This window comes from Phocoena phocoena, chromosome 15 (genome assembly GCF_963924675.1).
Source record: "Phocoena phocoena chromosome 15, mPhoPho1.1, whole genome shotgun sequence".
In the NCBI taxonomy this organism is placed as follows: Eukaryota; Metazoa; Chordata; class Mammalia; order Artiodactyla; family Phocoenidae; genus Phocoena; species Phocoena phocoena.
The window spans coordinates 82,268,525-82,295,890 of NC_089233.1; the positions used below are offsets into that span (position 1 = coordinate 82,268,525).

The following is a 27,366-nucleotide window of genomic DNA, read 5'->3' on the forward strand; positions in this document are numbered from 1 at the left end:
TGCACGGCCGTGTGACCCACTGGTGGCGGGGTGCTGGTGCCAGGGCCTCGGGTTCAGTGCTCTTGTCAGACATGAAATTCCTAATAACTTTGGACAAGGTGCCCTGACAATTCTGTAGCGGGTCCTGCTACAGAGACCCAGGGGTGGGCCTGTTTCTAGGGCTGGGGAAGGGAACAGAGGGAACAGGGCCACCCTCTGCTTGTTTTACCCCAACGATGGCCCATAGAGATGGAGGGATCCTTGGCACAGGGATGGACTTTTGAGGAGGCCAGAACTACTTCCCCTGTCCAGTCACCTTCTCAGAGGGGCCTCTGGGACCACTCTGGCCACTCCTGGATGGCAGCACCCTGATTTATTTCTTAATGGATAGTACATTGTATATTTACCTGTTTGTCTTGTTCATGGAAGCTCTGTGGGGTAGAGTGTGTTGCGTGCATTTCTGCATCCCCCACGCCCTGATAAATATTCGTCAAACAAATTACATTTACATATAAAAACAAAGGCTGTTTCACCTTTAATATGAGTTGCTGTACCGCAAGCTGCACTGGGGAAACGATTCACTCACTCAGCATGGTCTGAATCGTTTACATCTGATTCACTAGACGGTGCGCTCCTCGAGAGCAGGGGCCAGGAACCCAGTGAGCACGTATTGGTGCCCCCAAAACACCCGGATGCGCTCCCTACCGTTGTGCTCGCCCTGCCCCTGGGCTTCACCAGGGCACGTGGGGCGTGGCGTGGCGGGGCCGGACTACGCCTCCCGGCGGCCCCCGCGCGCCCGGGCGGGGATGAGGGGGCGTGGCAGGACGCCAGGGGCGTGGCCTGGCGGGCCGGGGGCGGGGCCGACTACAAAGCCAGGGTGGGCCACGGGGCGCAGAGTTCCCGCAGCGCCGGCACGAACGCGACGCAGCGCAGTGCCGCGCGTAGAGCGGGAGCGACCCGCGAGTGGACGGGCCCGGCGGCTGGGCCGGCGCCCCTGCTGCCCCGCTCGCTCCCCGCCGCCCCCAATGAGCGCAGCCCCACGCGGCCCGGGTCCGTAGGCGGCGGGGCGCCCCCCATGCTGCTGCAGCCCGCGCCGTGCGCCCCGAGCGCGGGCTTCCCGCGGCCGCCGGCCGCCCTCGGCGCCATGCACGGCTCGCAGAAGGACACCACGTTCACCAAGATCTTCGTGGGCGGCCTGCCCTACCACACCACCGACGCCTCGCTCAGGAAGTACTTCGAGGGCTTCGGGGACATCGAGGAGGCAGTGGTCATCACCGACCGTCAGACGGGGAAGTCCCGCGGCTACGGCTTCGTAAGTGGCCCCGCGGCCGGGCGCTCCCCGCCCCGCACTTATCGCGGCCGGGCCGCTGAGTCAGCCGGCGGGCGCACGCCAGCCCCGGGCGCCTCCCGCCGGCTCGGCACCTGCTGCCCCCTCTCGGGCTCCAGCCGGTCCTGCCCCCGCCCCCCAGGCCCCGTCTCCCTGACCCCTCCCCACGCCCGGTTTAAAGGGAGAGCCGCTGTGTTCAATTAGGTCTCCGAAGTTTGTGGAGAGGTTCTCGGCACTTCCTGGAGCAACAAGCGAGCGAAGAGCCGGGCTTCAGCCCCGGGCGCTCAGGAGCTCTGAAGCAACCCCCATTTTATTTTCCAGCAGCCCCCTCAGACACGCCAAACAACCTAAGTAAAAATGGGACTGAAGACACCGCTTCTACTTCCTTTCTAACTAGGGTGTCCCTAAACCCCTCCCACGAGGAGGTTTGTAGTCCCCACTGGCCGGGACCCCTGCCTCCCTTCAGGGTGGCCGTGTCTTCCTTGGTGGTTGTTTCCGTCCTTGAGGGCAGTGTTTCCTAGCACTTGAACTCGGGGGGAGGAGCCGGGGCCCAGGGGCAGCTTTGGGAGGGCCCCAGGCTGGGGTCAGAGGGGACTGGGCTGGACGCCTTGGGTAATGGGCACCCGGGGCGCGGGGAAACGAGGGCCCCGTGCCAGGGCTCTAGAGCCCTCTCTCTGTTCCCCCCGCCGGCAAGTGAAGCCCCTGATGCGTCTGTGCTCCTCCAGGTGACCATGGCTGACCGGGCGGCAGCTGAGAGGGCTTGCAAAGACCCTAACCCCAACATTGACGGCCGCAAGGCCAACGTGAACCTGGCCTATCTGGGTGCCAAGCCGCGGAGCCTTCAGACGGGTGAGAGCCCTGTTTTCCTTCCCTGGTACTTCTGGTTGCTATATTCAGCGTTGGTATCTGTCGGGTGGCAAAGGCGCCCGCCCCCCCCCTCCCCCCTCCAGGGGTGGCAGTCGGCTGTCATGTGCTCCCAGAGAGCCATCTCAGAGCAGTCATCTCCCAGCTTGGAAGCTGAACCCTTTCCTCTGGCTGTGTGTGCCGGTGGGACAGGGCGAGGAGGGCGCGTCACCCGGTTGTCAGCTGTCCTCACCGGAGGGAGGAAGTTGCTCCCTGGGGCTGGAGGTTGGGAGGACCGACACCCAGAGGCTGCTGCCTCTCGGGTCCCTTGGCCTCCTTCGGCTGGGAGTTTCGGGTTCACGTGGAGGTGGCTTGGGAGGGGAAAGGAAGCTGGTTAACGCTTTGGGTTAGAGGTGGATGGTTGTGAGGTGCTTTCCTGTGTCAGGCCGGGCCCCTAACTGGTCCCTCGTTTTAGGCTTTGCCATCGGCGTGCAGCAGCTGCACCCCGCCTTGATCCCGCGGACTTACGGGTGAGTGGACGGGGCTGGCTGGGATGGGGGGCGGTAAACAGGCCTTGGAAGCCAGGCCAGGGGGCTGTGAGCTTCCTGGGTCTTCTAGTGCAGGCGCCCATCGGTCTGAGGGAGCCTCTTACCTTGGGACCGCCGACCCCACGGTGGTCGGTTGCGCTGTCTGCAGCCACCTTTCTGTGTCTGAGAACCGACCTTTGCTCCAGCCTTTCAGAAGCGTGATTGTGTTTTGGGAGTGGGAGGGAGACAAGCTGGGAGAAGGGGGAGAAGGCAGGTTGCGTTTCTCTGTCCCCCGGAAAAGGCCGCACCACAGAGACATGGGGAGCATGAGCTCTGGAGCCTGTGGCCTGGGTTCAGATCCCGGTTTCCCCTCGCTGGGTGCGTGACCTCCGCTCACGCAGCCACCAGTGCCTCAGTTTCCTCACCTGTGATATGGGATGGTGACAGCACCTCTGAGTTCTGTGGGTGGAGGCCTGGCATGGGCCCCATGCAGGTTAGGTAAGTATGCTGGAAGGGTTTGCCGACTAGGAACCAGGCCAGGTTCTTTGAGGGTGCCCCTCTGACCTGCTCCAGTGCCCGACAGATGGCGGCAGCAGGTCACTGCCAACCGGTCCAGTGTTTGCGAAGCTGCAACAGGTGAGCCGGGAACAGGGCCAGACGTCCCCACCTGAGTGGGCCCGGCCTGTGGCCGTTCGTCTGATGTGCTTTAGAGCAGTGTGTCGCAGCCTGCTCCATCCGAAAAGGGCCTTCGTCGTTGTCTTTTTCTTTTTTTTAAACGTCTAATAAGGTCTGGCAGCTGCTTGGGAAAGGACAGAAACTTTAGGGGCACAAAGGAGCCTGCCATGCCGGCTGACTTCCCAGCCCTGTGATTGATGTCGGCCGTGTGCCCCCGTGCAGGGAGTGTGCTGATGGGGATGGGGGTTTGTTCTGGGGGGCCAGTTGTAGAACAGGCAGCCCCTTTTAGAATGTTAGAACTTCTGAAGCTGTCAGAGCCTGAATCCCAGACCCTGCGTTTTGTGCTGAAAGTTGCAAGTGTGTACGTGTGTGTGTGTGTGTGTGTATGTGTGAGAGCGTGTGTGTACCTGCCCCAGAGGCTTGGTTTAAGGGGCCACCTGGCTCACTGGGGCAGCGTGAACCGGGCGCTGGAGCAGGCTAGGAGCTGGACTTGGGTGGACTGGGCAGGTCAGCCATGATTCGGGGCTGTTTACCCTGACAGGCAGCCTCTGTGGCCCCCACGTGAACTGGAGGAAGTGTGTGAGCCCAGGTCCCGGTCCGTCCTCCTGAGAGGAAGCCTGGAGGGCGGCAGCGAACAGGGGGTTCTGGTTTCCTTCTTGTCCTGGGATCTGCTTCACCTGTGTCTGCAGCCATCTTGGAAGGTGTTTGGGGACACCCCCGTCTTCCTGCCATCACCCAGGTTCTTCCTGTTTGGGTTCAGGCCATACGAGGAGGGTGTTCCTCACTTTGCACAGCCCTGGCTCTGTTCCCCGGGGCAGGGGCTGGGCCAGGGGCTGGCATGGAGATCCGGGCGTGAGCCTCGAGCACGTGCGGCTCTTTCCTGCTTGAGATGCGACCGTAGCTTCCCGCCCGAGCCTGGGCTCCCTTTTGATCTGTCACAACTGCCTCTGGGACTTGGTGAGCACCAGCACTTGGCCCCCGGAGCCTGCAGACCCGGGTTCAAATGCTGACCTTGTCACTTACCAGTTGGTCCATCTTGGCAACAGATGTTCTTTTCTGAGCCTTCACTTTCCTCATCTGGAAAATGGGAATAACAACCACCTGAGGCAGTGCTGGCACATGGGGCCAGGGGCTCCGTACCTGTCTGCCTTCTCTCCTGCCCTCACGGCAGCTCTCTAAGGTTGGCACCTATATTACTCTTGCTTCTTAGGTGGGGAAACCGTGGCAAAGAAAGGTTAAGAGGGTTAACAACCTGTCCAGGGTGGCTGAAGTGACAGGATTTGAACCCACGCGGGCTGGCTCTGGAACACGTGCTCTCAACCACTGCTCTCTGGGGCGGGCGGGTGGGAAGGGTGCTCCGACCGTTTCCCTCGTGGTCCTCAGCGCACCACCCATGGGAGGGTGGTCAGGCGTTGGTCACCGATTTTACTGCCATGTGCTCCCGACTGCAGGCGACAGCGTTTTGTAAGTGAATCTGTTGGCTGGCCATTTAATACCTGTGACGATGAAGAGGCCTCTGGCCCTATTTGTTGGTTACCAGGGGGGTGGAGACCCAAACAGGGACAAGGATCAGAGGGACAGTCCAGCTCTGTATTTCCAGCGGCCGGTGGACCGCAGCCTCTCAGAGCTGTGCCGCCTCCCACCAGGCCTTGCTGAGACCCCAGGGGGCAGGAAGGGTGCCGGGCCGGGCTTTTGGGGTCAGCTGTCTCCTCCCAGCGCCCGCCCGCCTGGCTGGAGAGTTGGGCCGTCAGCGTCCCTTTTGATTTTGCAAACAACGGGCCTGGGCTCGGCCGGGCCTGACTCAGCGGTCAGTGGTGTTGGCTCTGGGTTGGCAGCAAGGCCCGGGCAGCCCAGAGTTTGCAAACCCGTTAACTCTCTCCTGCCCCGCGGAACTTTCCCCGACTTTCTGGCCCCGATCGTGTGCCTGGGACAGCTCTAAAGATTCCACAGCTTGCTTTTGGGCAAGGCCACTGCGGAATCCTCATCTGGCTGGGTCGTAAATGTCAGCATGGAAAGATTTGCCAAAGAACTTTTACACTCGCTGCTTTTTGCTTGGATTCCCTGCCCGCAGTTTTTCTTTTCTTCAAGAATGGGATTTTTCAGGACCTGACGCGACCGGGACACTTCTGTCATGTTAACTACGTGGGGCCGAGGGTTAGAGTTAAGGTTAGGGTTTGGAGAAGGCTTCTTTGGCAGGTGGCAGGGGGCTCAATCCCGGCGGGGGGGACTGCGGCCATAGGCCACCCAACCGACCGGCCCTTTGCTGATGGGGTGGGACAGTCAGCAGACTGCACGCCCAGGCCCAGGCCCAGGCAGAGTGTTCGGTTTGGCTTGGAAGGGGCCTCCCAGTGTCAGGGCTGTCTGTCCAGGCCTGAGCCTGAGGCTTGTAGGATCTGAGGTTTGTCCCAGGCCTGGCTGCACTGGGAGCCTCCCCTTGGGTTATTTTTGAAGGGCCAACTGCTTCTCCGGGCTCAGCTCCCCACCCCAGCTTCTTAAGGGTGCCTTGTTGTGGGCTCCACAGCCGTCCACCGCAAGCCGCCCCCCTCGGTGCCGGGTTGGGGCCAGTCTCTAGGTCCCAGATGGCAGGACCTGCTGGGGCTGCTGGGTGTCAGGCAGGCCTCGTGCTGGAGCAAGGCCCCGGGGCTCAAGGCCAGGCCCAGCCCCTTCTCTCCGGGCTCATCTCTCCGTCTGCGGGGTGGGGACTGTGTCGGTGCCACCTCCCAGGGCCGACTGGGGATGGGACCCTCTCCCCGGCATGTGCACACGTTGTTCGGCCTGGAGTTTCAGGCCCCTACACCCTCTGTGTGAAGGGCCCCAGTGCCCAGATGGAGACCTGCTGCCCTTACTGTGACCAGGCTGTGGGTGTGTGCCTGCCCAGGGGGTCTGAGCAGAGTGTCTGGGTCCCCAGGGCAGGAGAGGGGCCAGAGAGTGACAGGACGATGTCACGGAGCACAGTGGGCTGGGCAGAAGGCCGAGAGCTGTTCCCAGAATCTTTCATTCATCCAGTATTTGTTGAGCGCCTGCTGGATACTTTGAATAAAAAAGGTGTGGTTGGTTCTCCATCTTGCTTTCTGGTGGGGAAGCCAGGCCATTAGACATCCACGTGGGCACGTGAGGGCCGAGGTGGTGACGGGGACAGCTGAACAGGGCAGCTGGCCGGTGGAGGGCCTCGTGGCCTGGGACAGGCCTGTGTCGAGATTGTAACGGTGGGTGGGTGATTGTGCGTGTGATACAGAATCATGGACTTACACCTGAGGACACCCCCGAACTGGTGGAATTCGAGCCAGGCCCGGAGCTGAGCTCAGAGCGATGCTCCGGCGTGCGCCTCCTGGGTTTGGTAGCATGTTGGGTTATGAGACGTCACCTCTGGGGACCCCACGGGAGGGCCCTTGGGGCCTCTCTCTGCTGTGTTTGTGCTTTCCGGAGAGTCTCTCGTGATTTCATGATACGAAGTAAATAAAGCCGGGGGGAGTCACAGCGCCTGAACAGGGGGCCCGCACCTTGGAGGTGTGGCAGGAAGTGAGGTCAGAGCCGGAGGGTATGGGGGCAGAGAGGAAGCTGGTGCCCTCCCGGGTGGCATCACGTGGCTTGTTTTTACTTTCAGGGTGTCTGGGGTGGCCCTGCCCCTCCCCAGCCCGTCGCTTCCTGTTTGGCACTCGCTGGAGCGAGGAGTGGGCCGGCGCGTGGCCCTCCCTGGCGGGCGGCCCGCGCACACCTGTTGTTTGTCCCCGTCTGCTGTAACAGACACTGGCCTCAGGGGCGGTTCTCGGGCTTCTGTCCAAGGATGAGCTCTTCGCCGGCCCCAGTGGCCCTGGTAGGAGGGGCCCCCGTACCGAGACCTCGTCAGGAAGCCTCTGGTCAAAGGGAGAGGCCTGACCACTCGCAGGCTGATGTGGGCGTCTCACTTGGCCTCACGGGTGTGTCCCAGAGCAGGGACCCGGGTGGGGGGCTCCCAAGTGGGCCGGGCCGCCCCTTCTCACTGCAGCGGGAGGAGGCTGTGTAAGGAGCCTGGAAGCCCCACGACTTGTCTGTGTGACCCTTTGTTGTCACGACGAGTTTTCGCCCTTGAGCCTCAGTTTCCCCATCTGCCATGTGGATGTGATGCGTGCCCTGCAGCGTGCTGACGGGGGGCGGGGTGGGTCTGGATCATTCTCCTGACCCCTCCCACGTGGCTGAAAGGAGGAAGCTGTGCTTTCGTTCAGCCAGTTTGTGGCAGGTTGGGGACTTTGTGGAGACGGAGGGAGCCCTGGCCCTGCTCGTGATTACGGAGCTTCCTTTGGCAGAGCGGTGGCGGCTCGGGTGGCGACAGGCGCTCTGCGGGGAGAGGGGCAGCTGGGCAGGGGAGGCTGGTGTGAGTGGTGGGAGATTGGCGGGGTCAGAGGCCCAGCAGGTTGGCCTCAGCTCACGTAGGACCTCGGTGGCCCAGGGGAGTGTTCGGATTTGCCTGAGTGCTGGGGGGCCGCTGGGGGCCCTGAGCAGATGAGGGCTGGGTCACTTGTAGCGTCTCTTCAGCTGCTGGGTAGGCCTGAACCACCAAGGCCAGGGTCGGGGCACCACTAGGGGACCTCACAGTGATCCAGTCCACACGCGAGGCCGTGGTGGCCGCCCGGGAGTCAGGAGCTGTGGGATTCTGAACACATTTAAAGAACGTGTGAAAGAAAGTCTGAGAAGATTCCAGAACTTTGGGCCTGAGCTAATGGTGGATCAGTTGGCCTTGGCAGTGAGGGGAGGCTGCAGTTTGGGGGGAAGAGCGGGTGTCTGGGTTTGGACGGGTTCCGGTGGAGATGCCGGGCCAGGGTCTGGCACTACCCCGCGGGAGATGTGTTTTACCTGCTTTGTGGTCTGACGGCCCCAGGGAACCTGGATGTCCCCCCTCCGGAGAGCCCTGGGAGGCCCCTCCCCGGCCTGAGGATCCTGAGTTGTGCCCCAGCGGCCGCCGGCTTCTCCGACCCCTCAGGCCGAACCTCCAGAGAGCAGAGAAAGTGAAATGGGCTCATTTGCCTTTTTTATTTCTATTTTTGGGGGTAGCTGTGCATTCACAAAATGAGTGCTTGGGGCTGCAGCTGATCCCTTTTCGCTGACAGTTTTGCTCTGAGTGTGTGGGCGGCGTGCCCGTCTGTCTCCCGGGCGCCGGCTCCCTCAGCCCCCTCACCTGCCCCAGTGTCCCCGGACGCTCCTGGGCAGACCCCAAGACCTCTGCCTTCAGGGCTCCAGGGGAGGCTCTGTTGGACTCTGTAGCACCCTCAGTTTACCCATGGGGAAACGTGGCCAGAGAGGGCCGATAGACTTGGACAGGCACGGCCAGGACCCAGACTCGGTCCTCGCCCGCCGCCCTGGTCTCCATCGGCCGAGGCAGCTGGCTGGCTCCTGGCTGTGTGCCGCTTGCCCTGGGTGCGTGGGTCTGGGCAGAGATCTCGGCCATCACCCTTTCAGCAGGGGGTGCTCAGCCTGAGCATGTACCCCCCCAGGATGGTCTGGCTTTTTTTTTTTTTTTTTTTTTTTTGTGTCGGTACGCGGGCTTCTCACTGTTGTGGCCTCTCCCGTAGCGGAGCGCAGGCTCAGCGGCCATGGCTCACGGGCCCAGCCGCTCCGCGGCATGTGGGATCCTCCCAGACTGGGGCACGAGCCCGCGTCCCCCGCATCGGCAGGCGGACTCCCAACCACTGCGCCACCAGGGAAGCCCTGGTCTGGCCTTTTGAACCTGGCCGGCTGCAGCCCTCTTCCCAATCTGGGGGTTTGGGGGTTTGCTTTGCCCTGGCCCTGGGCATCGGGTCAACTGACTTTTAGGTTCTGACCCCAAACCTGACCGTCCTGCTAGCTGGTTTGCTTTTGCCTCCAGGTCCCCGGGCTGCCCTCCATGGGGCTGGGCTGGGAGGGGGCTGATCTTGCCCTCCCTCAGGCTCGAGGAGGGGGTCTCCGGGGTGTGGAGAGGGGGCAGTCCCGGCCCCTGGGTCGAGGCCGAGGCTGGCAGGTGAAGAGCCAGACTTGAACTGAGGCTGCGGGTTCTGCTTCCCCAGGGTCCCCGGCTGTGCCGGCCGGGCTACTTCCTCTGCCTCCCCAGGGCCGTGACTCCCGGCCTAGGAAGCGGCAGCAGCCCCGGAGGGGCCCCTTTGCCACCGGGTGCCTGCAGGGCCCTTGGCATTTGGCAGGGGTTGGCTAGGCGCTTGGGACCCAGCCGTCCAGGCCAGGTTCCCGCCCTCGTGGGGCTTGCATTCTCGTGGGGAAGACAGCGGCACAAAGATGGATGACAAGGTGGTGTGGGGTTGTAGGAAGGAAGTAAGGCCGGCGGGGGGGGCGTGGTCGGGGAAGGCCTCCGAGGAGGTGAGGTTTGAGCTGTGGGAAGGAGCCTGCCAGCAGCGGGAGCAGCAGGTGCAAAGGCCCTGTGCTCGGAGAAGCATGTGCAGTCTGGGGGACGGAAAGGAGCTCTGGGTGGCCGGAGTGGGGACAGTGGGCTGGAGGTAAGCTGGGGAGGTAGGCTGAGGGAGGCCCTGGGGGGTGGGGAGCAGTCAGGGTTTGGCTCTGGGCAAAGGGGAGGCCCCTGTGGGGACGTGCCTGAGTGGCATGGTCTCCCGGACTGTTTTTTTTTTTTTTTTTTTAGTATGTGGGCCTCTCACTGTTGTGGCCTCTCCCGTTGTGGAGCACAGGCTCCGGATGCGCAGGCTCAGCGGCCATGGCTCACAGGCCCAGCCGCTCCGCGGCATGTGGGATCTTCCCAGACCGGGGCACGAACCCGTGTCCCCTGCATCGGCAGGTAGACTCTCAACCACTGCGCCACCAGGGAAGCCCCTCCCGGACTGTTTTTAAGACGATCCCTGGCCGCAGGGTAGGGGGCTGCGCAGCAGGCCTGCCAGGTCTGGGTGGCATGCAGGCTTGCTGCTGGGGGACTGGGGGGGAACGGGGGGAATTGGGGGACCGGGGGTGGGGCGGGGTGGACGTGGGCAGGGGAGTCCCCGAGGACAGAGCGTGCCAGGCCTGTGCCCTTTTCAGAGGCCTGCAGAGCAAGCACACGGAGGCCAGCAGCACCCTGACCTTTATGGGGAGTTGGTGGGGCGCTGAGGAACCCGCTGGACGCGCACCCTGTTCCCCGGTGCCAGGCGCGTGAGACCTCCCCCGTTGTGGTGTGCGGGCCTGGGGAGGGGGCGCAGGGACTGTGCTCAGATGGGGCCAGCCGGTGGTTTGCCTGGGGGTTTCCTTTTCATCGGAGTCCAGTGGGTTCCCGTGGGGGGGCGGTGTGTGTGCACCAGCCCAGTCCCTTGGTCCCTGCCTGGCCTCTTCCCAGCCCTCTGCATGGGTGTCAGTGGTTGTGACAATGGTATTTGCCTTTTTCTTTGCAGTTTACAGCAGGGTCTCGACCTTACCGTGATGCTGGAGGATTCTTTGTGGTCGGCGGGGGGGGGGGGGGGTTGGTGGGGGGGGGGGTTGGTGGGGGGGGGGACGCATCCTGTGCGCTGTTGGTAGTGTCCCTGGCCTCCACCTGCTGGCTGCCACTGGCACCCCCCAACCCCCAGTGTGACACCAGGAATGTCCCAGACGCAGCTGAGTGTCCGCTGGGGGCAGAGCCGCTGAGGCTGAGAAATGCCGTTCTGGTGGAGGGTCTCAGTTCTCTAGCCCTGACGTCAGCCTCTGCCAGACCCGTTTTACAGATGGGAAAACTGAGGCTCACAGAAGCTCTGTAACTTTAGCGCAGAGCTGAGGGCCCCGGTCCCCTTCCTGGGGGTGGGGGGGAGCTTTGCAGCTTCCTCCCACCTTGACTCAGCAGTGCTTAACCCAGTGGCAGAACCCACACCAGCCGTTGTCTCCCTGGCCGTGTGACTGCTAGTGCCTCGGCCTCTCTGAGCCTTGGTTTCCCTCTCTGGGAAATAGGGTAACAGCAGCACCTATTTTATGGCTGTGAAATGCTTCATAAGTCATCTTGGGCTTTTCACAAACAGAGTGGGGGAGTGGGGACAGGGTGCTTGAGGGAAACAGGTGAACAAATACAGACACGCAATGTCCCCGCAGGCCAGGAAGCAAGGGAGTCCCCCTTCCTCTCACCCTGAAGCTTATTCGCCCACACCGTGTCTGAGCTTCCCCCAGCAGGGCAGCTCTGTGGTGGCCAGAGCAGAGCTTAGTCCTGACGACACTGAGTGTCAGAAACCTGGTAAATGTGACAGCTGCCTTGGCCAGCAGCCTTGAGGCAGGTGTGGCCAGAAACCCGTCATTTCAGAGCCCCGGGTACTTCTGCCGTGGGGACAGTGTGTGCCTGGTCCAGGTAGTGGTTCTGTAGTGTCAGTGTGTGTCTGAATCTCCGGGGGCCTGTCAGATGCAGATTCCCGGACCCCATCTGACTTGGCAGTCTGCGGGGATCCACATTTTTAGCAAATGCTGTCTGAAGCAGTGGTGCGCCTGCCCGTGTTGGGAGAAGTTCTGGGCTCAAAGCTTCCGTAGCTTCCCACTAAGGAATGTTCTAGGGTTCTGGGAGCTGCGTGGGGCTCACGTGGTAGGGGCATTGATGATGCCCAGGACAGCACAGTGAGCACCGCACCAAGACAGGCTCCATCGTGTCTCCACTGGCTCCTTTTCAGAGACATGCGGGCAGCCGGGGCCCCTTTCCTTTCTTGGAGGGGTCTGTGCCCACCGGCTGTTGGTCAGCACTGCGTGTCCAGCCCCTCCCGTGGCTCGGCCCTGGGCGAGACACCACCTGCTCACGTGAGGTCCAGTGGGGGAGATGGGCCAGGAGCTCAGGCTCTGAGCAGCTGCCCCCTCCTCCGAGAAGCCTCTCCCGACCACTCCCAGCTCTGGCTCACGGGTTGGTGTGTTTGTGTGCCTCTGGAATCCAAGCGCTGAGAGGCCAGGGGCTGGGTCGTCTGCTCACTGCTGCATCCTCGCCCAGAGTACACGCGCAGACACGTGAGAAGGCTGGTTGCAGCTTGGGAGGCCAAGGCGGGATTCGAACCCAGGCCCTGCTCTGTTCAGGGCTCTTGTTCCCACCAGGGAGGCAGGAGGGGGCGGGCAGCAGAAACTCCTAATAGGGCGGAGAGGGAGAATGGGTGCCATGGCCTGGGTGCAGGGTTCCTGGCCAAAGCTGCCTGGCTTCCTGACAAGCAGCAGTGTGTGGCCTTGGCGACCGTAGGAGTGCTGCCACCCAGGAGGGTAAACGACGGGGAGGCGGGGACCCGGTGTAGGAACTCCCTGGCCGGGGGGAGCTGGGTCCCCTCCGGGACAGGCCAGGTGTGCCCAGGCTCTCACCCCCAGGGGTTCGCTGCTGGATCCATGGGGCTGTGGTGCCCGTCGCCACCCCAGCTCTTTCCTCGCTGGGTCGTTCACCCCTCGCTCAGGATTTGCCCCTTGTATTTGTGCGTTTGTTGTGGTAAGGCACGCGTACTCTCAAATCTGCTGGTCTAGGGCATGAAATATATTCACGGAGTCATGCGGTCATCACCACCGTCTGATTCAGAACTTTGTCGTCTCCCGGAAGGAGGCCCGTAGCAGTCACTCCCCTCCCCTGCTTTCCGAAGCCCCTGCAGTGTAACCACTTTCTTCCTGGGTTTGCTTTTCTGGAGATGTCACGTGAACGGAATCATTCAGTCTGTGGCCTTCTGTGTCTGGCCTCTTTCGCTCAGCGTCGTGTCCTCAAGGTCCATCCACACAGTGGCGTGTGTCAGTGCGTTATTCTTTTTTATGGTGGAATACTCCTCCTTGGCGTGGGTACGTGGCAGTCTGGAAGTCCATTCATCAGTGGATGGATGCTGGATGGGTGCTGGATGGGTGCTGGATGGGTGCTGGGTGGGTGCTGGGTGGATGCCGGGTGGGTGCTGGCTAGGTGCTGGGTGGGTGCCGGGGGGGGTGCCGGGTGGAGGCCGGGTGGGTGCCGGGGGGGCGCTTGCTTTTCCTTTTTGGTTGTGAGTAGTGCTTCTCATTCCCCTTTGTGTCTGTGAATCCTTTGGCCTTTTAGAGATGCTCGGACCCACATGCAACCCTTACACAGCCTCCTTCCAGGCCTTTTCTTTGTGTTCAGAACATCGCCCCACATAAAGTTGCCCTCAGTCAGCTCTTGGACCCATAAAAATGGCATTTCCATACAACTCCACCTCTCCCGTCCTCAGCGCGGATATAAATACACATTTGATTTTTTTAGCGTGAACATTATCACCATTCAGTATAAATACCACAGTTTTGCATAAACAGTATCTCTGTTCTGCGGCTTGGTTTTCTCCCCTGGCAGCGTGGAGGGGAGCGGCTTGGGGCTGAGTGTGGACCTCGTCCTGCTGCCACGTGGGGCGGTCTGGGGACACTGGACGCTGCTCCGTCCCTGTGGACGACACTCGGGTTTCTCTGCTTTTTCGCTGTTCCCAGGGGTGCCGCCGGGACCCACTGAGCCCCTGTGCTTATTCGGGAGGGAGGGCTGCTGGATGCCGAGGGGCCTGGCGGGGGCAGGGAGCCCAGCTTCCAGGGCCCGGCTTTCTGTCCACTTGCTCTCCCAGAGCTGCCCCAGTTTCTGCCCCTGGCAGGCCTGCGGGAGCGCCGGGAGGGGACGGTTCCCTTTTTCTTTCTAAGCAGCTTCTCTTCGGAATGGAAGGGGGGCAGGCCGGGGGTCCGGGGCCTGTCTCACAGGCGTGGAGGGACGCTGGGGCGGCCCCCAGGTGTGTAACCACGTCAGCCCCATCCCGTGTGACTTGTGCGGGCCCGAGAGGAGGAGGAGGGGCCGATGCTGGAGGCCACGGCGTCTGCCCCGCCGAGGCCGCCGTGTGTCCACCGCTGCCGTGGGGCCCGGCGCTGGCTGCGGAGCGGGCACCTGCTGGTACTGCCTTCCCGAGCCTCAGTTTCTCCGTCTGCGGCGCGTTGGGTCGCTCCTACAGTGGAGGGCTGCACGCACGGAGCCCGCGGTGGGCACCCTGCAGGAGGGACGGGCGCGGGGTGCAGCTCTCGGCTCGCAGGCTGATGCCCAGGGGGCCTTGGGCGAGGCGCCTCCAAGACCAGCTTTTCTGTTGTAGAATGAGGCGGTTGCCTGAAGGCCAACCTGGGGGACGTTTCAGCCAGTTCCTGCGTGTGAGGCGTGGCCGCCGGCCTGCTGCGCCTCGTCCCTGAGGCTCTGGCCATCATCTTTTCTTCGCAGCACCGCCATTGCGGTTTTGCGGTTACGCTTGTCCTACATCGTTGTCTTCGTTCACTCAGCAAGTGAGCCCCTGCCTGGGCCAGGGTCTGTGTTGTCAGTTCACGGGTGGCTGACGTTGTAGTCAGGGCAGACAGATGTGGTAAACAAGTAAATTGTGCAGGGTGTCACTGCAGGGGGTGGCACATGCTGGGAAGATGAACCCAGGGAAGTGGGGGGACAGGACTGGCTTCATGGACATGTGACCTGGGTGATCACACAGGGACCTGTGCTCAGAAGGGCTTGTGCTGGATTTGATGCTGAAATTGTTCATCATTTTTAAACTCCCCACCCCTGCCCCCGAATCATGTTGTGTTGTTCCTGTGAGGGATGTGTGGTGTTTGGGGTGTAGGGTGGGATGGGGGAGGCTGCCTGGAGGGGTTCACGGAGGAGACATTTGAGTGCAGACTTGAAAAAGGGAGGTGGGAGCCCTGTGGGTCGCTGGGGAAAGTGCTGTGCAGGTTGTGGGCATGGCCAGTGCAAAGGCCCTGTGGTAGGAGCACCATTGTTGTTGTAATTGCACCCATTTTACAGATGAGGAAGTAGAGATGCCGGAGGGGGGACACGGCATCACCCGGCTCTTCCGGCACCTCCGCTCCACCCGAGCCAGCCGTGTTTCCCCGCTCTGTCGCCCGACCCTGACCCTCTCTGCTTGGCCCCACAGGCTGACCCCCCACTACATCTACCCACAAGCCATCGTCCAGCCCAGCGTGGTGATCCCGGCGGCCCCAGTCCCGTCACTGTCCTCGCCCTACATTGAGTACACACCGGCCAGCCCGGCCTACGCCCAGTACCCGCCGGCCACCTACGACCAGTACCCGTATGCCGCCTCGCCCGCCACAGCCGCCAGCTTTGTGAGCTATGGCTACCCGGCCGCCGTGCCCCAGGCCCTCTCAGCCGCGGCCCCCGCGGGCACTGCCTTCGTGCAGTACCAGCCTCAGCAGCTACAGCCCGACAGGATGCAGTGAGGGCCGTTTCCGCCCCTGCAGCCGCGGCACCGTCACCCCGCGCTGGGCGGGTGCACACCGCACCTGTGCCCCGGGAGACCCTGCGGGACCCCGCCTGCACCCCGGGCGGCCCAGAGACCACTTCTCTTTGCACCCAGAACCGTCGCGCCTTGAGGGAGGACTTGGAGAGAAAAGAGTGACCGAGAGCCATTTGAAGATCAACCTGAATGTCGCGCACACACTGTCCCCATCCTCCCGCACCCCTGGAGCCCACGGGCGGTCCCCCCAGCATCCTGTGGGGCCTTCTAGACCCTCCACAGACCCCTGCGGCCCTCTGGGGTGAGCAGAGACTTTGTCCCGCTCAGAGAGGCCTTGCTCCAGGGAAGCCCAGGATCGCGACGTGTGTGGACTGTTGTTGCTCCGTCTGCAGAGCTGTGAACCGTGCACGGGGGGATCACCGGCCCCTGAATTCCCATTTTCTAAATGCTGGCCCCGGGGCGCTCCCCCTCCCCCCGGCCCCCAGACACCCAGGTGCGGCAGGGCCACCAGTGACCGCGACGGGGCAGCTGGCCGTGGTCCTGTACGTCGAAGCACTGCGACTTTTTTTTCTTATCATCGTTTTGCTACTAAGATGATTCAGAATTTCTGTCTATTTTTTCAGCAGAGACTCTCGCCACCAAGAATCCAAAACCTGTTTTTGACTTTGAAAGACTCGCTTTTGTCGATGGCTCTACACCCGGCGAGCCAGTGATAGTATTTCTGTGATAAGGTGTCTGCTGGCCCGGGTGCCCGAGCCCCTCAGAGGGCGGGCGTCTCCAGACAGTAAGTTGTCTTAAGCTTGTCCCCCTCCCTGCGGCCGTGACGGGGTTGCGGGCCGAGGGGCTGGACCGCAGCGTCCTGGCTGGCAGGGTGGAGGCCCAGAGCGCCCCCGCGGTGCCGCCCGCTGTGTATGAAGCAGCCCAAGCAGCTGCGGGATTGAGCTGGGATACATCCGCTTGCCTTGGGGGCTCGGGGACGGGGGAGGTGACGTTCCCACAGCCTGCGATGGGGCTCCTGGAGGGGGAGGGGCCAGGCCCGAGGGCGTTGGGGCGTGCGGGCCGCTCCTGCAGACCTACCTCAGGGAAGTGGGAGGCCTCGGGGCTGCCGCACACGGACAGGCGCTTCCCTGCACGCCAGGGCAGAGCCAAGGCCCAGAAAGCAAAGTAGCTCAGATTCTAATAATATTTTTATTAGAATGTCCTGATTATAAAAATAAAACTTGTTTTCTTTAAAGAAAAAGTGGGTCTGTAGTTTTTCCCTCGAAGTGGGCACTTCTGAGCCCCATAGCCACCGGGCTCAGTCTCTGATGTGCTCAGAGCAGGGCCCTGGGGGCAGAGGCTGGGCAGCTCCACCAGAGCCTGGTGGAGCAGGGGGCGGCTCCTTGGAGAAGGCAGGACACTGCTGGCAGAACCTGGGCAGGAGCTGCTGAGAAGGCATAGGAGCAGGTGTCCAGGCCCCCTGCCCTCAGGTTGCTGGCAGCTGGGCGTGGCGCAAGTCAGGAAGGGACGTCTGGGTGTGCGGGAGAGGGGCTCCATCCCGGGATGGTCCCAGCCTCTCCCACCATCCAGCTGGAGCCCCGACTCAGCACTGAGGGAATCACGGGGGCCTCCTGGAGGGGGTGTGAAGGCTGGAGAGGAGGTTCATTCACTCATTGCCTCACTTTCTCCCTCATTCATTCATTCTAAGAAATGGCGTGTGCCAGGTCACATGCAAAGCACTGAGGATAGTCATAAAACACAGCCCTGCCCACTGGGTTTATAACGTACTGGGGGCGCACAGCAAGCATGCAAACTAGCGGGGGAGATGCAGCAAATGCAGACGGGGCAATTTCATATACTGGTCAGGACGTATCACCGGGGGTGACGGAGAATGAGCGGGTTCTAGGCAGGAGGAACAGCAGGTGCAAAGGCCCTGGGACGAGGAGGCCAGTGTGGCTGGAGAGGCACAGTGAGGGGAAAGTCAGTGGGAGGTGAGCTTCGGAGGTGATGGGGTGGGGCACCAGCAGAGACCCGGTGGACGGATGTGCTGTGAACACAGTCTGGGGAGCGGGGGTAGCAATGCACAGACATGGCCTGGCCAGCTCAGCACAGTGTGGTCGATGCCATGGGGGAGGGGAGGACTGCGCAGGGGCAAGGGGCCATGGGGGGGGGCTCCTGGTGATCTGGGGGAGTGGAGTGGGCGCTCCTGGTGGGGAGGCCAGTGTGTGCAGAGCTCGGAGGTTGCGGCTTGGCCTCCTTTGGGATGGTCGCCCTCCAGACACCAGGCTTGTCCTCCCCGCGACCGCCGCCCCAATCCTGCAGAGCGGAGCTCGGCCTCACAACGCAACATGTGCGTCTGCCCCGCCTCCCACGTTCACCTACCACGCACAGCAGTTCACCTACTGCGCACAGCGGGTGAGCCAGGCTCCCTCCGGTCACTGTGAACCCCTCCCTCACCCTCCGGTCACTCTGAGCCCCTCCGTCACCCTCACAGCCGACTCCTGCTAAGCCTGTCTCGCATCTGCCCCCCTCCTCCCCTCCTGGCCCCCTCCCCTGCTTCCAGCCCCAGTCCAGGGCCACCCCCTCTCTCCTGGACCCTTGCAGTGGCCCCTTCACTGCTTCTGCCCCATCCTTCTTCAGTCCACACTCCACATGCAGGTAGAGGGTCCTGTTGAACATGCAGCTAGAGGGTCACGGCTCCTCCAGCTCCCCTCTGTGGCTCCCCATCATCCTTGAGGAAAAAGCCAAAGCTGTCACTGTGGTCTTTGAGGCCCCTGCCCACACTGGGCACAGCTCACCCACCACAGGACCTTTGCACCTGCTGTTGAATCCTCCAGCTTTTACCTGCCGGCCTCCTTTGGCTCTCAACACGGAAGTGTCTTTGTCCCAGCGGCCTCCTCTGACCCCAGTCTCGGTCCAGGCAGCTGACCTGTGTCTCCCTTCATCTGCGTCCTCACCTGTCTCTGTCCCACCTGCTTTAGAACACCGATGCCAGGGGGGCAGGGGCTGTCTGCCTTGTGTCCCCCACACCCAGTGCTGTGCCAGGCACAGCAGGGAAACTGAGGCCTGCCAGCACTCAGAACTTGGTTCTGGCGGAGGACACCAGCGTGAGTTTTGGGACCATCCATCCCGGCTGGAGTGTGCTGGGCAGATCTGAGGCTGGGGCCAGGGAAAGGGGGGCGGGCAGAGGTCAGAGTTGCTGCAGGGAATGGGGCGGAGGAGATGCATGGGGAGCACAGCACCTGCATGGAGCTGGGCAGCTGGGTCTGACCCCAGAGTCCAGTCACAACTCCACATGGTCAGCCCTGGGCTGTGAAGTGAGATGGGTCACCCCGATTCGGGAGGTGGCTGGGGGTGACTGGGAGCCACCTTCTCTGTCCTAGCGTCCCTGTGGGATCTCCTCGGGCCTTTTCCAATCCCTTTGATTCTGAGATTTGCAAATTCCCCCTTTCTGTAGTCCAGGCCTCCAGCCTCTGCCCAGGGAAGGGTCAGGGTTCCCGGGGTCAAGTCAGGTGGGATCCTGCCAGGCAGGGTCCCCTTTTCTTACCTGGAACCGCTGATGCCCCTCCCTGCCTGCCCCTGCCACCTGCCCGTCTCCCTCCGGCTGGGTCTTAGTTTGCAAACACTGGCAAGGGGTCAGGGAGGTCAACATGGGGCTCCCAGCTCAGAGGAGACATTGCTGCAGCTGATAAGGGCTGTGGGGCCATGGAGAGAGTTGCAGGTGCTGCCAGGGTTATCGGGAGGGCCACTTGTGGCCAGCCCGTTTCCTGTCACTATCGGCCAGTGGCAGCCTCTGGGACAGACCTCGAGGACTCAAAAACATCCTCCTGGAGCCCGGGATTGAGGGCTCTGGACGGTGGCAAACCCAGGAGGGACAGAGCTTGCAGAGTCAGGGCACTGAGTGCAGAGCAGGGGCGAGCTGAGGGCGGCAGGGCCATGGTCTGTGCCCGCGGGGGAAGTGGTGACGATGATTATAAGTGATGATGGTGAACACTGCTGACAATGTCCGCGGTGCAGACTCGGTTCAGGTGCCGTGCAAGCGCTTTTCACGGGTGGTTGGTTACCCACGAGGTGAACGCTCAGAGTGGCCCCCTTGCAGAGATAGGGAAACTGAGACACGGGAGTGGAGCCACCGCTGCCCAGGCCCCTGAGGAGTGGCGGCGGGAGGTGCTCTGCCGTGGAGCTGAAGGGTGTGGGCCTGACCCACGGCCCTGGTCCCCCCCAGGCCAGCAGGGTGAGCTCGGCCGGGCCTCCACCTCCCTGAGCCTCGCTGGGAATGGGGCCATGACCGTCCTCTGAGGCCGGGGCTCTCTGTCCCTTCTCCGCTGCGTCCCCAGCAGACAGTGTAGTGAGAGTGGCCCCAGTGATTGGTTCAGGGATAGGCATATGACCCAGTCTGGGTCAGTGAGTCAGTCCTCCTGGATTTCTGCTGGCACTCCTGGGGGAGGGAGGCTGTCTTTCTGCTGGGGAAGCCAATCTGGGAGCAGATAAGCCTGGAGCTGCTGGGGTGAGGGGTAGGGTGTGTGTGGGGGTGGGGTGAAGGGGTGCGGTTGAGAGGTGAGACTATTTGTGCTCATGGAGGGACTGTCTGAGAAGGAAGCCAGAACTAGGGAAAGTAGAGCTGAGGAGTGAAGATAGGGTCTTAGTGGCATCTTTGGGGCCCCTTGATCCAGCTATGCCTGAGTTAGACCCTGGACTTTTCCATTACAAGAGCTAATAAATTTCCTTTTTCACTTACGCCTATTTAATTTTTTTTTTTTTCTGTTCCTTGCAATCAAGACTCTGGATATATACAATCTCAAAGGGGGTGCATTACTTAAAGAATTAGGCTGAGTGACATACAATTAAAAAAATCAAAATAACTGTTTTTTAGCAAGTTACAAGTTTTTTTTTTTCTCACGTAAAAGAAGTCTGAAGCAGAAGGTCCAATGTTTAAATGAGAGCTCCAGTCATCAGAATCAGGTTCCTTCTAACTTCCCATGGTGCCATTTTAGTGCATGGTTTACTTTCTCAAGACCATCTCGTAGAACAAGATGGCTGCCAGAACTCCAGCCATCGCCTCTGAGTTCCAGGCAGCAGAAGGAAGCAGGAGGAAAGTGAAGGAATACCTCAAGCTGGGAATTTCCAAGGAGACTTCTCGGAAATTGCACATTCCTCTTCCATTTCACTGGCCAGAACTTAGGCGCATGGCCACACCTAACTGTTGAGGGTGGGGGGTGGGTAATGCAGGGGTTTAGCTGAGCATATAGCTGGAGTATAGAAAGCCTTTGGTTACTAAGGAGGAAGGTGGGAATGTCCATCATGCAGTTTCTGTCTCAGACGCTCGCGGCAGTTAGCTGTGAGTGCAGGATACTAATGTCTCATTCACAGGGGCTTTGTGGAGACTGTTACTGACTCAGTCTCTCTTTCGACCTTCACACCAGCGAGGTGAGCTGGGTCTGTCATCATTATGGCCATTTCCCACATGGAGAAATCGGGGCTCAGAGTGCTCACAGAGTTTGCCTGGGGTCACCTGGCTCCCCAGGGGCAGTTCTGAGATGGCAGCTGAAGCTTCTCCCTCACGGTGTGTTCAGGTCTGGTGAACCGTCATCACGGGGCATCTCACCCTTGCGCAGGACTTGCAGCCCGAGGTGCTTTCACGTTTAGGGTCCTCGAGTCAGGTGCTGGGTCTGCTGCCGCCAGGGGGGAACCGCTTGATGTTTTCCGGTGTACTGGCTCTTTTCCTCCTGGTCAGAACCCTCCCACAAGGAGTGGGCTAATAGTCCCATTTTACAGAGGGGAAGACGGGGGCTCAGAGGGGCTACGTGGTTGAACGTAGCTGGTCCAGGCTTGGGTTTGTCTGTCTGACTCCAAAGCCTATGTTGTTGGCTCTGTGGCCTCCGGGAGCTTGAGGTGGAACATCTTGGCCTGGGCTCCCACCCCTCCCCTCCGCCTTGCACGCCGCCTCCAGGCAAGCAGACCCCATCCGGCCAACATGGTGCAGTGCCAAGGGCCAGATGTTTGGGCACCTCTGGCTCTGTCTCTGGGCAATAACTGGGTCGTGGTTACATCACCCGCACATGGGGTAATCCCCACAGTCGCCCTCCCTGGGCCACCACTGGGATGAAAGGGGGTGACTTAGGCAAAGTGCTCAGTGATAGCCCCCTGTGGGGTGGGCGCCCAGCTCCTGGAGCCCCCAACCCCCATGCCAGTGGGAAAGCTGAGCAAGCAGTGGAGGGTGGAGGTGAGAAAACCACCCTAATTCCTGTGAAAGCCGCCGGCTGCCTCTCAGAGTCCTGCCTGTGGATGAAGGACCCCATGTTTCCAGTCAAATGAGGCAGCTCCCACCTTGTGTTACCCTCAGCTCTGGAACTAAGGCTGTCCTCAGAGGCCCAGAACTCATGAAAACTGACATTCATTAAATACTTCCTATGGCTTTACGTCTGTTCTTTCTCTGAACCCTCCCAGCAACCCGTGGGAGGTTGACTGTGCCCAACTCACAGATGGGAAAACCAAGGCTGGGGAGATTCAGCTGCTTGCCCAAGGCTGGAGAGCTGGTGTGGCTGAGCCAGGATTTGTACACAAGAATCCTGAATCAGGAGGGCATGTGCTGCCCTTCCCAGAGGGCTGGGCTCTGGCCTCCCCATCCCCGCCCCGTTCTCCTCTCCTTCGTCACCCGCCCCCCCAGCATGTCCCTGCCCTGACTACTGAGTCACACTTGTGCTTGTCCCCAGAGATGTAAACGCTGAACCAGACTCCCCCTAGGTTTGGGGACCATCCAGATACAGCGAGAGTAACAGGGGCAGCTGTCCAGCGTGCCCTGGGGCTGGGTGTCTGCATAGGGCATGGTGTGGGGTGGGCACCTGGCCCTCCAGATACCTCCTGGGCCTCCTGCTGGGGCTGATAAGTGCACGGCCTTGCTTATCAACCCTGTCTGCTCACCCCAAGCCTTGTGTACACATCGGGGTGCCCAGCAGCCTGGAGATCAAGGATGGGGCAACCCCACCCCCTGAAGCCCAGCCCACCAGACAGCTGAACTTGGTGCACTAAAGGCAACCCAAGAGTTCCTGGTGCCTCCTGCTGGCTTCTTGGCCCCGTGATAGGGACATTTTTAGAGAAAATAAAGTTTTTTAAAAAATATAACATTAGAACTGTTGGGGAAAAATTCCAAAATAAAGGAAATTTATTAAAATAATCTACACACGTGTATAAAAACGGGAGGAAGGAAATAGACTAGATGTTCATGGTACTAGGACTACAGGAGAGTTTTACTTTTTTCTTAACACAGTTCTGTACGATTTACAACTGAGCAAGAAAAATTGGAGAATGAAGTTTGGCACTTGGTTGACGTTACATCTGTGTGCACGTACCCCGAATGCTAACAGGGTGGGGTGCCCGCCGGCTTGCCTGTGTTGATCCTCTGCATGTCTCTGATGAGCCAGAGCTGGGTGGGGTCCACAGCTGTCCTTGCCTCCACCCGCCTCTTGCCTATGGGGACCCACTCGATCTTCTAAAAAGGTAACTCAGAGCATGCCGTTCCCTGGCATAGAAGCCCCTGTGGCTCCCCACTGGCCTGGAAGAAAATCTCAGTTCCTTGCCATGGCTCAACTGGCCCTGCCACCTCTCAGATGCCTTTCTCAAGAGCCACTCTCCTGCCAGGTGCCCTGTGCCAGGTCCTTTCTGTCCCTCAGCCTGGGTTCAGAAGTCACCAAGTCTCAGCTCAGCTGTCATCCCCGCTCCGCACCTGATAGATGCCTTCCCAGACCTTCTTGTCGAAGCTCTTGCCTCTACCCTGCCCCCCATCCTTGTTCTCTCTGATTTTTCTTTTGGGGTAGTGGTCTCTCTTTCTGTCGCCATCATCTGGGACAAGAGCCTGGACCTGGCCCCAGAGCGTCATTGGAATGAGGCTGGGCAGCCTCTTGCTCCGCCCTCTTCCTACGTGGGGCCGACCGGGTCCTCTGGGCTGCGTTCTCCCGACAACCCCACTCCTGCCTGACCCGAGGCCTCCCACCATCCCTGCCCACCAGTGCTCAGCACGCCCGGGACTGCCCACCCCTGTGCGGAGTGGACCTGGGCTCTGTCCCGTTGGCGTACACGAGCTCTCCTGACCCAAGGAGAGGTGAGCATCGCAAGAGTCTGCTTGGCTCCCTTGGGCCCAGGATGAGGGAAGGGCTTGTGAAAAAGGCCATAATCCTGAGTCTGGAGCTGTGGTTTAATGAGTCTCCAAGGTCACAGGGGGTGTGGGACCGCCGTGTTCCTCCTCGTGGGGAAGGAAGGACAGAGAATCTTGCACTTACTGAGCACCTAGCTTCTGCCAGGCCCTGCGCCCGCCACTCAGCTGTGTCAGCTCCCAGCAACCCCGTGCAAGATGCATGTACACTGTCCCCATTTTGCAGATGCAGAAACTGAGGCTCAAAGTAGTTAGGGAGCTGGCAGAGCTGGGGCCCAAACCCCAGAGGGTCTGACACCAAAGCCCGCCCCCCACAACCTGCTGCCGGCTTCTCCTCTGGAGGGAATGGCAACATGAAATACGGTGCAGCCATGAAGAAGTACATTTATGACATGGAGAGATGTTCACGGAGCACTGTGGAAAGGAGAGAGCAGCCACAGACAGAAGCTTCTCTGGCAACACTGGGCCCACAGTCCCGCATAGCAATGATTAAACACGTGCTTTCCCCCTTTTCCACAGTCCCCACCAGTCCTTATTGTGCCTCTCACCAAGCTCTGGTGGGCATTTTAGTTTGCCAGCTAGGAGCCATGGGAGAGAGACAAGGGCAGGGAGAAAGCAGGGGCCACATCAGATACACATATGTTTTATCCACCTCGATGTCTAACTAGAGGACATTCATGTGGTTAAGCCTTGATGGATGGATGGAGGGAGGGAGGGATGAATGAATGAATGAATGGAAGAAAGTATGGACAGAGAGAGAGTGAGAGAAGGAGGGATGGAGAGAGAGAAGGAAGGAAGGACTGATGGATGGAGGGCTGGGTGGTGGGGTAGAGAGATGGAGAGACGTGGATGAAGGGATGGATGGATGGATGAATGGTAGGTTAGATAGACTGCTAAGTCTATCTACTCCACTCCAGCAAAGTCAGCACAAGGGTCCAGTGCAAGGGTTTGGAATCAGACAGGCTTGAGTTTGAATTTGAGTTCCTTTCCTTACAAGCTGTGTGACCCTGGGTGAGTCATTCACCCTCTCTGATCCTCAGTTTTCTCATCAGTGCCTCCTAGGACACCCGTGGAAAAAGCAGTGAGGGCCAGGTTTGAGGGAGGAGCTCGAGGAGTGCCAGCCCTTTATTACAGTCAGTGCTTCTGTCCTGCTCGGTCCTGAGAAAACGGGTCAGTTCCTGGGGAGACTCGGCATTTCCCCCCTCCAGTTCTGAGGATCTTGGGATCTCGCTGGATCACTGCCAATGCTGATAGCACCCTTCGCTTACTGGCTCCAACCGCAGCTGGACGGATATAACCCACCCAATACACAAACAGTCTGCTGTGAACAGGGGGAGGGTCCTTGCAGCACCCCCCCGACCCTGACCCCAGTCCTGGCTGCACCGCAGAACCTGCCTCCACAGGGCTTCCCCCAAACGATACTGCATGGGCCCCACGGGGACTAGCTGGAGCCCAGTCTCTGGGAGGAGGGCCTGGGCATGGGTATTTTTTAAAGAGCGTCTAGATGGTTCTAAAGTGAAGCTTGGCCTAAGAACCACTGTGTTTAGTACCTTTCAATTTTTTATATGTTTCCCCCTGTCCGTTTTTCCTTTGTTTTTCTCTCTCGTTTCTTCAGAGGTCAAAAAGGACTCTGCCTTCCGTAGCTGGAGAAAGAATTCAAATTTGTTTCCTTTTTAGGGTTTTGATAGTTCACTTTAAAAAATATTTTTTTGTGAATCCCCTTGGAGTACAGCTGGTTAGAGCGGGAGAGACGGGAGCCCATCTCTTTCCTTCATGTGGCTCTAAGACCCTCCATGAGTATAGCGTGGGCTTTTATTATAACTTAGGCTGGTTTGAAAGGACAACGCTAAATGCAATCAAAGCCAAAAAGTGAGATGCCAATTCACAGCCCCTAGGATGGCTAGAAGGAAAGGCCAGGAAAGAACCCATGTTGGCGGGGTGGGAGGGATTGGAGCTCTCACCCTGTGGCGGGAATGTGAACGGAGGACAGGTTGGCAGTTTTCAAATGATTCAGTGTGGAGTTACCATATGACCCAGACATTGCCCGCCTGGGTATACACCAAGACAAATAAAAACATACGCCCACGCAAAACCTTGTCCATGGATGTTCTAGCAGCCCTATTCACGGTAGCCCCAAAGTGGAAACCACCTCAGTGTCCACCATTGAAAAATGGATAAACAAAGTATGGTGTCCCATCCAAAGAATATTATTTGGTCATAAAGGGAACCGATGAAAAGGGAATGAAATTCTTTTTTTTTTAAATTAATTTTTATTGGAGAATGGTTGATTTACAATGTTGTGTTAGTTTCAGGTCTACAGCAAAGTGAATCAGTTATACGTATACATATATCTATTCTCTTTTTAGATTCTATTCCCATATAGGTCATTACAGGGTACTGAGTAGAGCTCCCTATGCTATACAGTGAGTTCTTATTACCTATTTTATATCTAGTAGGGTGTATATGTCAATCCCAATCTCCCAGTTTAGTCCTCCCCCACTTTACCCCCTTGGTAACCATAAGCTTGTTTTCTACATATGAAATTCTGATACATGCTGCAGCTCAGGTGAACCTTGAAAACAGGATGATAACTGGTAGAAGACAGTCACAAAAGACCGCATCTTGTATGACTCCATTCATATGAAATGTCTAGAATGGGCAAATCCATAGAGATAGAAAGTAAGTCCGTGCTTGCAGGGGCTGGGGGGCGGGGGTGGCCTGTCCCATACCAGGCACACCTCACCAGGCAGGTCTTAGGAAACCAGCAAGGCAGTGGCTCTGAAACAATGAGAAAAGACGATGAAAGAATATTCCAAAAGAGTGATGGACGTCACCGCGGGAAAAGGCAGAACTCTGGGCCCTCCCCACACTTCTTTATCGTTGAGTATCACTTCTATTTTGAATGACGCATGCGATGGGCACCCAATCCTTCTTGATGTTTGTACCCAGGGTATCGGCTTGACTGGAGCCATGGGGCAAAGGCTGCGACTAGGGCCAGGCCCGGCCCAAGTAGGGAGTCGTCCCTGTGCTGGGCTGTGTCTCTAGGACACAAGGGGAGGGGAGGCTCTGGGCTTAACCAATCTGGGGAGGAGACCCAGACCTCTCTGAGGCCTGCAGCCCCACTCGCCTGACCCTGGGTCTCCACCTCTATGGTCTGAGGGTGGACGTGGGGGCATCAGGTATAACCTGGGGGGCAGGGGCTCTGATGAAAGGGGCATTCATGGACTTCAGGGCGGGTTGCAGGGTGCTGTCTGGCGAATGTGTATTTTACTTTCCACTCTATACGTATCTTTGTTTGAATGTGGTGCCACATTCACGTATTGCTTCTGTGATTATAAAAAACAAAAAGAGTGAAAAGAAATACAATCTCAGAGTAAAACATTGGATGGCTACAGAGTTCGGTAACGTACAAAGGAATATTCCCTCCAATCCCAGATAACATTTGTGTTTGTTTCTCCAGATTTCTCTGTAGCAAGGCAGTGACATAGTCATAAATATTTTTAAATGAGACCTCCCTAATTTTCAATGTGCTTGTCCACTGACCTTCGTAGCTCACAGCCCCCTTGTCGTTTCTGCATTCCGTGAACTCTGCTAACTTGTATTAGCGCCTGCCGTGCACAGACTCTCTTCTAGGCCCTGCGGAGACAGCAGGGAACAAAGCAGACAAATCCCCGCCCTCACAGGGCTTTCAGTTTACTGGGAGAAGTGGGCAATAGACAAGGAAACAGTTAACTAAGATCGTTATGGAATCAGCAGGAGCTGGGGAGGAAA

At 59.5% G+C, this 27,366-nt stretch overlaps 1 protein-coding gene across 1 annotated transcript; it reads left to right on the top strand.

Annotated features, from left to right (window-relative positions):
* Positions 1 to 1,054: 1,054 nt before the first annotated feature.
* RBM38 (RNA binding motif protein 38) lies at positions 1,055 to 15,450 on the top strand. The gene is made up of 4 exons (XM_065892791.1): positions 1,055 to 1,291; positions 2,032 to 2,155; positions 2,625 to 2,679; positions 15,147 to 15,450. The coding sequence occupies exons 1-4, from the start codon at positions 1,055 to 1,057 to the stop codon at positions 15,448 to 15,450; spliced, it is 720 nt and encodes a 239-aa protein (XP_065748863.1).
* Positions 15,451 to 27,366: the final 11,916 nt, after the last annotated feature.

What these genes read in the sequence shown, in the direction of transcription:
- RBM38 (XM_065892791.1), top strand. Translation starts at nt 1,055, where the DNA reads ATGCTGCTGCAGCCCGCGCCGTGCGCCCCGAGCGCGGGCTTCCCGCGG. An exon ending in AGTCCCGCGGCTACGGCTTC is followed by an intron (nt 1,292 to 2,031) that starts GTAAGTGGCCCC and finishes GTGCTCCTCCAG; the next exon opens with GTGACCATGGCTGACCGGGC. An exon ending in TTGATCCCGCGGACTTACGG is followed by an intron (nt 2,680 to 15,146) that starts GTGAGTGGACGG and finishes TTGGCCCCACAG; the next exon opens with GCTGACCCCCCACTACATCT.